This window comes from Ipomoea triloba, chromosome 15 (assembly GCF_003576645.1).
Source record: "Ipomoea triloba cultivar NCNSP0323 chromosome 15, ASM357664v1".
Taxonomy (NCBI): Eukaryota; Viridiplantae; Streptophyta; class Magnoliopsida; order Solanales; family Convolvulaceae; genus Ipomoea; species Ipomoea triloba.
In genome coordinates, this window is record NC_044930.1 from 19,690,449 (window position 1) to 19,707,676 (window position 17,228).

Sequence of the window (17,228 nt, forward strand, 5' to 3'; positions counted from 1 at the left end):
AATATTCTTCTTTTGTCCTTAGTGTTTGTATTATTTCCTTGTAATATTCCTTCATGAATTTTCGCATCTTCCATGTGCATTTTTGCAGTCTTCAATGTGCATTTTCATCTGAATTAATTTTTCTCAAAATAAATTCTCCCGGGATTCGAACGTAGCACCACTTAGATTATTTGCCAAGTTCAAATCCAATGCTCCGCTCAATCTTTTGTTTACTATGCTTCTAAATAATATATAAGTAGTAATATTCTGAGAAGTTCTGATTTCCTAAAATTTCGTGGCTTAGGGGATTCGAAATAGAGACCCTTAACCATCTTTACAAGTCTTCTACCATCTCTACTGCTTCAACCGTTTGTTACTCCTTGTGCTCCAATTAAATTTAACCTCCATCGGATTCGAACCAAGTTCCTTCCTTCTCCAAGAATTCTTCCAAGTTGACTTTTGACTCTTTAGGTACATTAGCTTACGAAAATTTTGGGTTTCTAATTTTTCAAACTAAAATACATTTCTTGGCTCATCAAAATCTTATTACAAATATTCCTAACATTTATCATTCCTTATTTATGGCTAAAATTGACAAAATATTCAAAATATGATTCAATTCCTTATTATACACAGAAATTAATGAAATATTTCCTGTATGGATTCCTTAAACAAAATAGTTTAACATTGCGTATTTTTAATATATATATATATATATATATATATATAGATTACGATATGATGTATACTATGCCAAAGACCTTGTGATCAAGTGGCATTTGGTGTCCCGATTAACACTCCCACATGGATGATGGGAGTGGGTTTGAGCCTCATTTTATAGTATTCCAAAAAAATATTACTATATTATGTTAATGTATGTAATTAAATTCCTCTAATGATAAAATTCAAAAAAAAAATTCCAACAACCAAATTACTATATAATGTATATTATTGTATTCAAAAAAAATATTACTATATTATGTTAATGTACGTAATTAAATTCATCTCACGATGTATTAAAAAAAATTCCTCTCATGATAATATACCATGCAATTCAATTATGGTTCAAAATATTTTAATCTTACGTATTTTTTTTATTTTGTATTCGTAAACAATCAAATTACTATATTATAGTATTAAAAAAAAACTATATTATGTTAATGTAAGTAATTAAATTCCTCTCATGATAATATTCAAAAAAATAAAAATTTCAACAATCAAATTACTATGATGTATATTATAGTATTCCAAAAAAAAATAATTACTATATTATGTTAACTTACGTAATTAAATTCCTCTAATGATAAAATTAAAAAAAAAATTACAACAATCAAATTACTATATGATATATATTATTGTATTCAAAAAAAATATTACTATATTATGTTAATGTACGTAATTAAATTCCTCTCATGATGTATTAAAAAAAAATTCCTCTCATGATAATATACCATGCAATTCAAATATGGTTCAAAATATTTTAATCTTGCGTATTTTTTTATTTTATATTCGTAAACAATCAAATTACTATATGATGTATATTATAATATTTTTAAAAAAAACTATATTATGTTAATGTAAGTAATTAAATTCCTTTCATGATAATATTCAAAAAAAAAATTCCAACAATCAAATTACTATATGATGTATATTATATTATTAAAAAAATATTACTATATTATGTTAATGTGCGTAATTAAATTCCTCTCATGATAATATTAAAAAAAGTAAAAATTNTGACTTCCAATATTCTTCTTTTGTCCTTAGTGTTTGTATTATTTCCTTGTAATATTCCTTCATGAATTTTCGCATCTTCCATGTGCATTTTTGCAGTCTTCAATGTGCATTTTCATCTGAATTAATTTTTCTCAAAATAAATTCTCCCGGGATTCGAACGTAGCACCACTTAGATTATTTGCCAAGTTCAAATCCAATGCTCCGCTCAATCTTTTGTTTACTATGCTTCTAAATAATATATAAGTAGTAATATTCTGAGAAGTTCTGATTTCCTAAAATTTCGTGGCTTAGGGGATTCGAAATAGAGACCCTTAACCATCTTTACAAGTCTTCTACCATCTCTACTGCTTCAACCGTTTGTTACTCCTTGTGCTCCAATTAAATTTAACCTCCATCGGATTCGAACCAAGTTCCTTCCTTCTCCAAGAATTCTTCCAAGTTGACTTTTGACTCTTTAGGTACATTAGCTTACGAAAATTTTGGGTTTCTAATTTTTCAAACTAAAATACATTTCTTGGCTCATCAAAATCTTATTACAAATATTCCTAACATTTATCATTCCTTATTTATGGCTAAAATTGACAAAATATTCAAAATATGATTCAATTCCTTATTATACACAGAAATTAATGAAATATTTCCTGTATGGATTCCTTAAACAAAATAGTTTAACATTGCGTATTTTTAATATATATATATATATATATATATATATAGATTACGATATGATGTATACTATGCCAAAGACCTTGTGATCAAGTGGCATTTGGTGTCCCGATTAACACTCCCACATGGATGATGGGAGTGGGTTTGAGCCTCATTTTATAGTATTCCAAAAAAATATTACTATATTATGTTAATGTATGTAATTAAATTCCTCTAATGATAAAATTCAAAAAAAAAATTCCAACAACCAAATTACTATATAATGTATATTATTGTATTCAAAAAAAATATTACTATATTATGTTAATGTACGTAATTAAATTCATCTCACGATGTATTAAAAAAAATTCCTCTCATGATAATATACCATGCAATTCAATTATGGTTCAAAATATTTTAATCTTACGTATTTTTTTTATTTTGTATTCGTAAACAATCAAATTACTATATTATAGTATTAAAAAAAAACTATATTATGTTAATGTAAGTAATTAAATTCCTCTCATGATAATATTCAAAAAAATAAAAATTTCAACAATCAAATTACTATGATGTATATTATAGTATTCCAAAAAAAAATAATTACTATATTATGTTAACTTACGTAATTAAATTCCTCTAATGATAAAATTAAAAAAAAAATTACAACAATCAAATTACTATATGATATATATTATTGTATTCAAAAAAAATATTACTATATTATGTTAATGTACGTAATTAAATTCCTCTCATGATGTATTAAAAAAAAATTCCTCTCATGATAATATACCATGCAATTCAAATATGGTTCAAAATATTTTAATCTTGCGTATTTTTTTATTTTATATTCGTAAACAATCAAATTACTATATGATGTATATTATAATATTTTTAAAAAAAACTATATTATGTTAATGTAAGTAATTAAATTCCTTTCATGATAATATTCAAAAAAAAAATTCCAACAATCAAATTACTATATGATGTATATTATATTATTAAAAAAATATTACTATATTATGTTAATGTGCGTAATTAAATTCCTCTCATGATAATATTAAAAAAAGTAAAAATTCCAACAATCAAATTACTATATGATGTATATTATAGTATTAAAAAATATTACAATATTATGTTAATGTATGTAATTAAATTCCTCTCATGATAATATACCATGCAATTCAATAATGGTTCAAAATATTTTAATCTTGCGTATTTTTTTTATTTTATATTCGTAAACAATCAAATTACTATATGATGTATATTATAGTATTCAAAAAAAATTATTATATTATGTTAATATACGCAATTAAATTTCTCTCATGATAATATTAAAAAAAATTTAACAATCAAATTACTATATGATGTATATTGGTTATGTTTGGCAAACCTAGCTGAAAAGGTAGCTGAAAGTTGAAAAGTAGCTGAAAACTGAAAAGCTATAAGCTCGAAGCTAAAATCTGAAGAGCTGTTAAGCTAGCTGTTATGCTTAAAAGTGTTTGGTAAAATTAGGTTGTTGATAAGCTGATAAATGTAAAAACACTAAAAAGGACATCTTCATACAATTTAAATAGTTTTAAATTTAAATAGGTTTGTTTATATATTACATTATAAAATAGTGAAATCAATATATTTTAATAAAATATAAAGTAAGAACATATATTTGAAAACATATAAAGTAAAACAAAATGTTTATAATTCATAAGATTAGTTCATAAAAAAATCAATGTTCAAACACAAATGTCAAATTGAAATTACAATCAAACATATTGAAGAGGAAAAGTCAAAAATGTTTTAATTGGGAAGGGTAAATGATGTCATTTCTTTAAAATAATAAGGTTAAAGATGGAAAAAAAAAAGTTAAGAAGCTACTAGCTTATTTTGAAACGCTACTTTAGGTAGCGTTCAAAAATAAGCTCTTATTTTAAGCTACTAGCTTATTTTAGGAACATTACCAAAGAGCTTATAGCCTATTAGTAGCTTAAAATAAGCTATAATCTCCTAAATAAGATCTGTCAAACAGAGCCATTATAGTCTTCAAAAAAATATTATTATATTATGTTAATGTACATAATTAAATTTTCTCATGATAATATTCAAAAAGAATAAAAATTCCAATAATCAAATTACTATATGATGTATATTATAGTATTCCGAAAAAATATTACTATATATATATATATATATATATATATATATATATATATTAAAACATAAGTGTTTTTTCCGCCCATCTTGAAAGAAAATACTTCTGTTTTGAAATTTGAAATTATCATCATTTTTACCTAATTAAATAATGGATTAATATTTGATGCACCGCCGGTGTATAGATGCTATACACCGGCGGTGAATGACAAGGTGACACATCATTTTTAAAAAAAATCAATAATGACCGAGTCCTTTTTTGCAAAATACTTAAGACTTTATTGTATTAGGAAACTTTATACTTCTTATTAACAAAATATATCACTTTCCTAAACATATTAATTACTTCTATTTTCCTATATCAATAATTACGTTATATATGTATATATAGTCATCTAATTTCCTATATCAATTTCCTAAATCTAACGTCACAAAAGTTCCTATATCAATTTCCTAAGACAAAAGCATACAAGTCACAAAAGTCATCTATCTAAACTACTGTGCATCTAACATTTTATACATATAATTAAGGATTCTTTAATTTTAATTAACAAAATCATCTAATTTCCTATATCTATCTAAAGTCCTAAATCTATCTAAACTCATAAACTCCTAAATTTAATTACAACCTTAGTCACTATTAGAGACTATAATGTAAAAAATCAACAATTAATCAAATATTGTGTAATACTCAAATTATATTTTAAAACTTAATTAAAGTTAGAATTTAATACTCCACACAACAATATCCAATAACGTACAAAATTCAAATTTGCAAACTAGGACGATGAAACATAAAACGAGTCACATATCTTTATGTCTTCATTGTTCTCATCAAAATCAGTTCTTTTCATTTGTCTCAATTGGCAATTGTTGTCCATCTGCAATTAAATTTTACAATAAGAGATTAATGAGAATTATTATTATGAACAAAACTAATATTTAAAAATAAAAAAATTTAAATAGAATTATAAAATATGTTCATATTACATACCATATTTTGTTTTTCAGTGTACAAGTACGTTTGGTGTGCCCTTTCTTTTTACAAGTTGAACATGTAACTCGATTACTTTTAAGCTCTAAAGCTCCTTTCATTCTGATAGACCGAGGACGACCTTTTGTAGTCACACGAGGAGGATCGCGCATTGGTACATTATTATTATCATCATCTTGATTACTTATCATGCTTGTCAAACGGCCAGTGCTACTAGTCATGTCATCATCAATCTTCAATGCATCTAACTTTTTGAATAAACATTGCAAGCTTTCTATCGTGGTGTCATAATGTTTTTTTGAACGTGAAGCCTTTTCCGAAAGTTCTAATGAGTGAACCATGATATTATTAAACAATGTTGTTGAACACATATTGTAACCACACATCTCTTCTTCATTTGATGTGCTTCTAATTTCTCCTTTTTTAGCATCTGTTGTCCACCTTTGTAAAATGTAGTGCTTAGGTAAAGAATATACATTTTTCTTGAGAAGAACCATCAATTGGTGTCTACAAAGGATGCCCAAAAATTCAAACATGTGACATGAGCACTCTATAGTTGTTGACGAACGCATGAATGTCACTATGTACTCTGGTTTTTCTTTATCAAACTCATGCACCTTATATACAGACTCATGCTCATTAGTAATAAACTTTTCTGCAACAAATTGCTGAGAATGAATCAATTCGTCTTGAAACATTCTAAACATCTTTCTTGTATAAACCTTTGAAGCTTCTTCCTCCATTAGATACAATGTCTTTAAGATAGGTTTTGAATTCAATGTTTTGAAGGTTTTCTCCCTTTCTTTATTGTACCTTGCATCAAGAGCCTTGTCATATTGAACAACAAACTTACTTATTGGTGTATTAGCATTTATATAATCTTTAAAGTACTTATTCATACTTTCACTTCTTTGAGTAGTAGACATTCCGGCACAAAAACTAGTACGTACATAAGCAGGAATCCATTTTTCACGAATGGAATACAACTTCTCAAGCCAACTATTTTCTCGTAAACCATACTTGTCAAGAATTTTTTCCCATTCTACTTCAAAGTCACTAGGCATATATATCCTATGGATACAATGTGAAAATTGAAACTTAAAATCATCAAACTTTTGATAAACATGACTAAGATTTTCTGGAAATTTTTTCTCAATATGCCACATGCAAAAATGATGTGCAGTATTTGGCAAGACCCTTGCAATTGCAGTAGTTATAGCTGCATCTTGATCTATAATTATTGTTTTTGGATGACATCCATCCATTGCTCCTAACCAAGTATTCAATAGCCAAACAAATGTTTCCACTGTCTCATCCCATAACAGAGCACAACCAAATAAAATAGACTGGTGATGGTGATTGACTCCAGTGAAAGGAACAAATGGCATTTTATACCTATTTGTCAAATAAGTTGGGTCAAAAGTCACAACATCTCCAAAAAATTTATAAGCCACTCTAGATCTAGAATCAACCCAAAAACAATTGGCTAATTGACCTTCTGTGTCCATTTGTATTGCATAAAAAAATCCTGGATTTTTAGATTGACACTCCTTGAAATAATTCAACATTGCTTGTGCATCTCCTTTCTCAAGTTGCTTTTGTCTTTTGTTACTTAAATAATTTTGAATATCTCGCTCAATGCAACCAACCCTATCTATTCCCCCAGATTCAGTAACCAAAACAGACATTATTTTACTAGGACGAATTCCAGATTCATCAAGCACGTCAATCAAAGTCCCTTGAGATTTTGTCCTCTTTCTATGAACTCGATGAAATCGAGCACTACTAGGAGAAGCCAGCACATGATTATGATCTCTAGTAAATTTAGATATTACCCATTTGGCTTCGTCTTTTCTAGATACAGAAATCATAGCTTTGCATCCCATGCGTGTTTCATCAGGTGGAGGCTTTTTCCTATTGTCCTGCTGTAAATATTTTTTAGCACGGTAACCTTCCTTTGAACAAACAAACTCTTGTCCAATAACCATTTGATTCTTTCTAGACTTTAGTATGCGGCTTTTGCGAATTCCAAATCCTTCATGTTTTGCATAATTAGTATAGCACATTAAAGCATCATCTAGTGATTGAAACTCCATTCCAATACATAACTCTATGGTCGCATTATTCACATCACTCTTCACATTCTCACTGGCATCTTGTTCAATCTCGCCTATATTAAATTCACCATTATTCACCAATTCATCATGATTGCTTTCACTCAAGTGTGTAGGAATTTCAAATCCATGATCTTCTTCAATTTCAACTATATTATGATCTTTATCATGGAAAGTAGCCATTATTAATCTGTAAAGAAATATATAATTAAACGGATTAGAACACAAACCATGAATATGGACATATATCAAGGTGTTAAAAGACTATTGTCACCAAGTACCAAAATAGTAAAAGGAACAAAAAAAAAAAAAAGATAGATGAAATAAAATAGTGATAACAATGTTCATCATTCTTAGCCACTAACAGAATTATACATATTATACTCTTAAAATTTAAGACCCAAAAACCTATAAATCAAGTTACAAACTCAACCTTTTCACTTTATATTAAAAAGTATAGTTTTTTTTTTAAATTTTACATACAAACTAAAAGAAAAAAGAATTATAACTTTACAACAGAATTTGAATAATAAAAATAAATAAAAAAAATAACTTACCGAAGAGAACGCTTTAGTAATGGAGTACTGATAAAGATTCTTACACAGAAAGAAGATTGACAGATTGAGTTCTTATAACAGATAAAATTTGGATTTTGATGAATATATATTCTTGCAATTGTCTATAATAGTGACTAAGGTTGTAATTAAATTTAGGAGTTTATGGGTTTAAATAGATTTAGGACTTTAGATACACATAGGAAATTAGATGATTTTGTTAATTAAAATTACAGAATCCTTAATTATATGTATAAAACGTTATTTTCAAAAAAAAAATGTATAAAACGTTAGATGCACAGTAGTTTAGATAGATGACTTTTGTGACTTGTATGCTTTTGTCTTAGGAAATTGATATAGGAAATTGATATAGGAACTTTTGTGACGTTAGATTTAGGAAATTGATATAGGAAATTAGATGACTATATATACATATATAACGTAATTATTGATATAGGAAAATAGAAGTAATTAATATGTTTAGGAAAGTGATATATTTTGTTAATAAGAAGTACAAAGTTTCCTAATACAATAAAGTCTTAAGTATTTTGCAAAAAAGGACTCGGTCATTATTGATTTTTTTAAAAAATGATGTGTCACCTTGTCATTCACCGCCGATGTATAGCATCTATACACCGGCGGTGCATCAAATATTAATCCTTAAATAATTACAAAAATGCAATGTATGTTAATTTAATTTATAGTAATGATTACCTAAAATATTTATTATACCATGAATCATGGTCTACTTTTAAGGTACACTAAACTAATACTTTCTATATCCTTTTTCAACTTAAGTTCAGTTTTTGTATATACAAACAAAATTAATATATAAAAAATATATCACTAGAAAGTTGTAATTAAAAACTTTTAAATAACACCTATATTGATATTTTTATTTTAATGTATTAAATTAACATACAATTATATTAAATCACTGTATTATATTCATTTTCAATATAATATTGGTTCATTTTTAAAATAATGTTGTAGATTGATTTTTTTACAATACTATTGCAATATATAATTAAAATTAACATAGACTTACATAATAATATATATATATATATATATATATATATATATATATATATATATATATATATATACAAACAAAAGTGTCATTTTTCTGTCCATCTGAAGAAAATACTTCTGTCATTTTTTACCTAATTAAATAATAACAAAAATGTTATATATAATTTAATTCATAGTAATGATTACTTAAATATTTATTATAACATGAATCATGGTCTACTTTTACAGGCTGTTTGGTTGGAGGAAAGGAATTAGGTGGGAAAGGAATTGCAATTCCATGGGAAAAGAATAATGTGGAAATAAAGTGGAGTTTAAATTCCAGTGTTTGGTTGGAGAGAATAAAATTACTAGGAATTTTAATTTCAATGTTTGGTATACATGGGAATTGAAAGGGAATAAGTAGTATAAAGTCCAAAATGCCCATTATTATTATTATTATTATTATTATTATTATTATTATTATTATTATTATTAAATATTAAATGACAAGTACACAAAAAATATAACATTTTAAATTCAAATACCACTCATCTACCGTATCTCTTGAACTAGATATATTGTAATTAATTTGCATGCAAATACTTCATCAAATGTTAAGCTTCATAAGTTCAACATACATCAAAATTAATCTAGGACCCAAGATGTACATAATGTGCTTTTCAAAGTTTAGGCAACTCAAAATTTACTTTCAAAATTTCTGCATATAAAGATTTTAGGTTAAAAAAGAGAAGGTCAGACATCAATTTTTTAGGTTAAAAAAGAAAAGGGTAATTTTGTCTCAGGTATCTTTTTTATTCCTAAAATCCATGGAATTGAAATTCCAAGGGGGGCATGGGATTCTAATTCCCTCCAACCAAACGAACGAATTTAGTTGCCTTGAGAATTAAGTGGGAATGGAATTTAAATTCCATCCAACCAAACACCCTGTTAAGGTACTCTTAAACTAATACTCAATATATTCTTTTTCAACTTAAGTTCAGTTTTTTTTATATACAAATAAAATGAGTATATGAAAAATATATCACTAAAAAGTTCTAATTAAAAATTTTTAAACAACACCTATATTGATATTTTTATTTTAATGTATTAAATTAACATAAAATTATATTAAATCAACCTAATTTCCTATGACAGTTGAAATAATTCTTTTGAAAACTTTTCATGCGCATAAAAGTAAGGTGCAAAATAAAACAAAAATAAATCTCATTGTTATTTGTAATTCTATTTTCCATAATTATATTGCTAAATATATATATATCTCTATTCTTTTTAGAGTTATTAAAGATGATTCAATATGTATATATATATTATAATTATTATTTTTGTTCTCTTTTTAGCCATATATATATATATATATATATATATATATATATATATATATATTCGAATCAAATTATTCTTTTAATTTTAACGATTTTTAATTAAAATTTAAAAAATAAAACAAATGAAATTAAAAATATCTATAATAAAAAAAATACTAAATTGAATAGAAGATTTCAATTTTATCTTATTAGAATAATATGGTAATTTAATGGTAATAGAATTTATAAAAAAGAAAAATATATATTCTATTAAAAAAAATTCTAAATCAAAATAGATATGTGAAATTTAATTTATTCTAGTAAGATAAAATTGAAATCTTCTATTCAATTTAGTATTTTTGTACTATAGATATTTTTAATTTCATTGTTTTATTTTTTGAATTTTAATTGAAATTGTTAAAATTAAAATAATTTAATGGGATTTATATATATATATATATATATATATATATATATATATATATATATATNTATATATATATATATATATATATATATATATATATATATATATATTTATTTATTTATATTGCTAAAAAGAGAAAATAATAACTATAATACATATGTACATATTGAATCATTGTTGCATGTCAAAAGTTCACCCAAAAAAAATTGTTGCATGTCAATTTGTTTACATCATCTAACTTTTAAAAATAACTACAATATTATTACTACTATATATAAATTTATTCCTACATAAATGATGTTGGTTTACAATGTTTAAAAATGTGAAAACTAAAATATATCATTATTATGATTTTAGCATTATACTAATAACAAATATAAGTATTATTGCATAGTTTTGTAGTACAAATGATGTACACAAATACCATAAATTATAAAAATTTACAAATCTAAAATAATAGTTATTATTTAAATATTATGAGCCCAAAAAAAATAATTTACACTAATAACATAACTGAATAAAAACTAACATAAAAATGAATTAATTGAACTAACTTACATTTGCGGAGTTTGAAAAGAATATAATGTTATTGAGTAAATGTCTCACATTTAAATATAATGTTATTAAATTAATTGAAATTCACATCACATTTAAATATAATGTTATTAAATTAATTGAAATTCACATATTTAATAATGATAATGTTATTAAATTAATTGAAATTCACATATTTAATAATGATGTATCATCTCGAGATCTATCAATTTAAAATGAAGAAGAATAAGAGATAATAGAAATAAAAGAAATAAATTTTCAATAAATTAGTTAAAAACACATCATAGATCTACAAATATTGAACTACAAAGTCTATTGTGGACCTATTATTTAAATGAAGATCTAGAGATGTTTTGATTGCACTGCATTTAGGGGTTAGAACATATTTAAAAACAAAACTAAATGGTTTCCAGACATCTATTACTATTTATTATAACAAACAAAAGTTCAAGGCAAAAACTTGTATGTGACCGTCTCATGGTCTGAATCTGTGAGACGGGTCGGATCTTTAATTAACGAGGTCAAAGATCCAACCCATTAATCAAATATTTGATCCATTAATCAAAGATCTAACTCGTCTTACGAATTGAGACCCGTGAGACGATTTCACACAAGTGTTACTCAAAGTTTAAAATATCACCAAAGTAGAATTTGAAACAAAACTCAGATATCAATGTAAAAATTTTAAATAAGAATGTTTTTTCATCCAAGGAAAAAAATTGTATAATATTTATCAATATCTATATAATAAATTTTTTTTTATCAATTTCTCTTTTTATCCATTTATGTAGACATATATTATATTTATAGTATTTTGTACAATATGAAAATATATACACATTTTTTTTATAGAATTGTGATTTTTGGCATAATTATACACGTTAATTACTACAATGGTTACTTATTAAAAAAATTATTTTAAAATATGTTTAAACTCATACTCTTAATTAAAAATTCAAAAATATTTAAAATTTGTCTAAATATGTAATATAGTTAGGGACTACATTAATCCATATAAAGTTTAAAAAAAATTAAATTCTTTTAATTTGTAAATGTAATTTTCTTAATTAAAATTAATAAAATATAAAATATAATTAAAAATAAAATTATTAAATTAACAAAATGTGTATTCATAAATATTTATATTTTAAAAATGCACACATACATATACTTGTGCATTATATTAATCATACAAAATTATAATATTATTTTTTAATTTCTAAATTTAATTATAATATATCAATATAAATTATAATTATATAAATTATATTATAGAATTTGCATATATACATATTAGTAAATATTATTTGTATATACACTGTATTACACAATCATACAAGAAAATGCGTCTGATTAGAGTTTAAAATCACATATACAAAATTTAAAATTTACATTTTTTTTTAATTTCTAAGTATAATTTTCTTAGTTATTATTCATATTGTTAGAATTATAGTATATATGAAATAAGATTAGGAATAATTTAATTTAATTATGTAAATTTTTCTCTATAAATTTATATAAATATGTACATGACTAGAGATTATATCGATCATACAAAATTTTAATTTTGTATGTTATGATAATCGATATTTGACCAAATATATGAAAATTCAACTATATTATTATATTGTACATTTTAATATATTTATATTTTTAAAATTTTTTTATTTAAACTCATAATAACAAAAATTTTTCCGTGCATAGCACGGGTAAAACACTAGTTGTTTTTTTATTATAAAAGAGTGAGTAATGAGTGGTGTATCTCATATGGACTACAAGTACTAGTACTAATTATGGTTTTATTATCAAGTTGTAAAAATATATTAAGGAATCAATTAAATCTAATCTAATAATATATAATAATATTATAATATAATAAGAGTCAATAAAGTTAAGCGAATAACGGTAACTAAAAATTATTGATCTAATTGTTTATTGAAATGAATGGTTCATATTATTTTGATTTTAGCATTTTTTTTAATTTTTCATACTTTACCCTCTATTATATCATTTAATTTTCCTAAATACCTTTCATTCAATCAGTGTAAACTTTAGCAACCGAATATTTTGTTAATGAACAAACTATTTATTATCTTAACTTACTCATTGATTTCCATAAGGAAGGCGTTCGAACCTCATCCTAATTACAGTTGGCATAATGTTGAACATATACTATGAATATGTTGTGTATTAAAAAAATACAATATAAAATTTAACATGGACTTTGGTCAATTTTTAGTCAGACTATATATGAGTAATGCTACCTACCCCTCCAAATCTCCCTCTTGACATGACGTTTTTCATTTGATGATTTAGTCTTTGATAATAAATTAGTGGAGTCTCAATTCATGACACTCAATTATTATAAGTTATGTTAGGACGGATTTAAGGTAAGGGTGGGCATTTCGATTCAGTTTATCCGAACCGAGCTGAACCAAACCAAACCGATCCATACCAAACTACTACTACAAAACCGAACCGAACCGAATGATTTAGTAAAAATCGAACCGAACCGAACCGAACTTTGTTAGGTTTTAATAATAATAACAATAACAACAACAACAACAACAACAACAATAATAATAATAATAATAATAATAACAACAAGAAAAACAATAAAAATAATAATAAAGAAGTAAATCTAAGTCCCTTGATGCATGCTCAGTTGTTTAATTCCTATTCTCACGGATATCTGTTAAATTTTTTATTTGATTTCTTTATAAATTGTTCTCTACTTTTCACTTTTGTTTGTTGCAATTGTTCTTTACATCACAATTAGTACTTAGTTGTATCTTTGGACTTTGAATTACTATTTTGTTATATAATGTTTAGATTTCGGATATGGATAATGTGATAGTATATTCGGAAAATTAGGAAACGCTGAAATTTGGAGACTTAAACCGAACCGAATTAAACCCGAATCGAAACCGAACCATTTCAAATCGAACCGAAACCGAACCGAACTCTAATGTTAAACCGAATGGTTTAAATTTTTTAAAACCGAAAAATCGAAACCGGAAAAAAAAAATCAAAACCCGAAATGCCCACCCCTAATTTCAGGTGAGTGGGTGGGAGGGAAATTTATATATATATATATATATATATGGATGAGTTCTAGTGTGGGAACATGCTCCTGTGCGGTTAACTCGAAAAGACGCACCTTAAACATTAAAAGGCGCATTTTAAGTACACAAATCACGCACTTTAAGCACACAAATCATGCACTTTAAGCACACAAATAAAGCACTTCAAGAACAAAAACCACGCACCTTAAGCACACAAACCACGCACCTAAAGTTTTAAAATGACGCACATTAAGTTTTGACACACATTAAGCATACAAATCACACACCTTAAGACGGAAAACAACGCACCTAAAGCTTTATGCCAACACACCTTAAGTTTTAACAACTGACTCACCTTAAGCACACAAATCACGCCCCTTAAGAAGGAAAACCACACACCTAAAGCTTTAGATCGACGCACTTAAGTTTTCAACACATGGCGCACCTTAAGCCACACAATACAAAAACTACTCACATTAAGCACAAAAACCACGCACCTTAAGAAGGAAAACCACGTACATTAAGAAAGAAAATCATGCACCTTAAATTTGATTTAAATGTAAAAAGATCAAATTGTCACCACTCGTTTTGTAATCACTGTTAATCCTAAACGTTGATTTAGGCAAGATCAATGGCTCAGATTTAACTGCACAACCGCACCTGAGACAATAAACTGCACAGGAACCCATTTATACACACCCACACACACATGATCGCGTTCAAATGAGAACCACTCGCCTAATAAAGAAATCAGAACGCATGTCATCCGTCCACGTGTCCAGATCTAACGGATCATAAACACTGATTTAAAAAAAACGCGGTGGTATTTTCATAAATAATTGACCATCGAAGTGCAAGTAAAATATATTACAAGTGCAAGTAGCAATTTCATACAGTGCACCTAAGTGCAAGTAAAATTTACACTGAGCATCAATATTAAGTGCACCTAACGTTATAATCAAGTGCAGCTAGGTGCACGACTGTTAACAAAGTAAATTACTTGCACTTGTAAGTGATTTTATTTGCAAATGTGCACCAACTACTTGCACTTATAACACATTTACTTGCACCAAGTTTTGAGTTATTTACGAAAATGCGACTGCGTTGTTTTTTTAATTACATCTGATTCGTTGATCTGGACACGTGGATAGTTGTAAATGATTCTTATTTCTCTCATGAGCGCTTATTCTCATTAGAGCGTGCCCCTATATATGTATGTATGTATATATGTATGTGTGTGTGTGTGTGTGTGTGTGTGTATAAAATCATGATCAAATGTGAAATAGGTTTCTCGTGATAAGTGTGGACTATCAATGGCTAAAAAATGACGGGGCCAATTTTATATATATTAGTATAAGGGAATCAACTGAGAGATTGCATGCATCTCTTTCTTTAATGCAACAAAACTATTGGATCAAATCCGTTCTTTTTTGCAAACTAGCACTAGTAACCCAATTGCACTAACAAAAAAGAAGCAGACAAGTAATGAAGACAAAGACAATAACAAACCCATGCAAAAGCGAATTAACAAAACTTAGAGTAATTTCAACCAAAAGTAGTATCCACTACCTAATACCATACCAACTGTAATAAGTATTTAGATAATTGTTTTTAGAAAAATGCATATTAAACATTAATTGTAATGCCAACTATAATGAACTTATCATATATAATCTTGCATAGTAGTTGCACCGATATACTTTGAATTATGTATTTAATAAATACAAATATTGGGCATTAAATCAGTCGTGCAATGCGCGTGTAAAACTAGTAATTAAAATAAGATAAATGACTAAACAACCAATAAGAGCAAAGAGAATCCAAAACACAATTGAAAAAAATCAACTAGTGAAAAAAAGGGTACTTGAACCTATGATTTCTCCATATGACCTCATTGACCACAATAAATAAATGTCCAAAATAATTGTGTATGCTTAAGGTCGTGAGACATCCTAATTTATGTTAATATCTTTCTTAGGAGTATTAACAACTAATCCCCATGCTGATTAATTAGAACCTCTTCTAAATTAAAACCCTCCAAAAAATGCATTAAAGATTTACTAGTTCTACTAAACGATTTGACTTGATCAAAGATGATTGATGTCATCTTATTTCTAGGGTTACATGCGCGCTACTCCTTTCAATCGTGTGATAATCTACACATATAGAGGATATTTTTATCGCAAATATATGTATCAAACATGGATTTAATAAGCAAGAAATTATTAATTCAAGAACGATAAAAAAATAATTGAATCTAAGGATAAACAATTATATTAAGGTAAGAAAAACAATTAAGAACAAGATCTCATCCTAACATGCATCATAAATTCAAGTACTATGAGTTTATCCTCAAAACATTGAGGCAAAGGTGAAAGAAATCAAATAAATGATAGAAGAATTCAAGAATATAGAAAAACTCATTTTAATCTGCGAAGAAATCTTTCGTCCAAGATTTCCCGAGATGCAAAGATGTCTCTCAAAGCTTGGTTGAAGTCTAGAAAAGTGTCCTGAATCATCTTGAAGTCTAGGGATAAAAAGTGCCTCAAAATGATTTAAAATATTGTTTAGGGAAAATGACACGTTTTCCCCCTATGTTATGTGCATATAGCACTTTTTTCCCCTGTGTTATTAAAGTGGCAGTTTCTCCCCCTAAAATGTTAAATTGACGTTT

At 26.0% G+C, this 17,228-nt stretch overlaps 1 protein-coding gene across 1 annotated transcript in view; it reads right to left on the minus strand.

Moving 5' to 3' along the window:
* The window catches only part of LOC116005830 (protein FAR1-RELATED SEQUENCE 5-like), a 10,111-nt gene extending 2,311 nt beyond the window's left edge, over nucleotides 1-7,800 (minus strand). The window contains exons 1-2 of the mRNA XM_031246068.1: nucleotides 7,050-7,800; nucleotides 5,504-6,866 (exon numbers count right to left, since the gene is read on the minus strand). Of these exons, the coding sequence (XP_031101928.1) occupies nucleotides 5,504-6,866; nucleotides 7,050-7,800 (2,114 nt within the window). The remainder of the gene's footprint in view (nucleotides 1-5,503; nucleotides 6,867-7,049) is intronic.
* Between the last annotated feature and the right edge of the window lie 9,428 nt (nucleotides 7,801-17,228).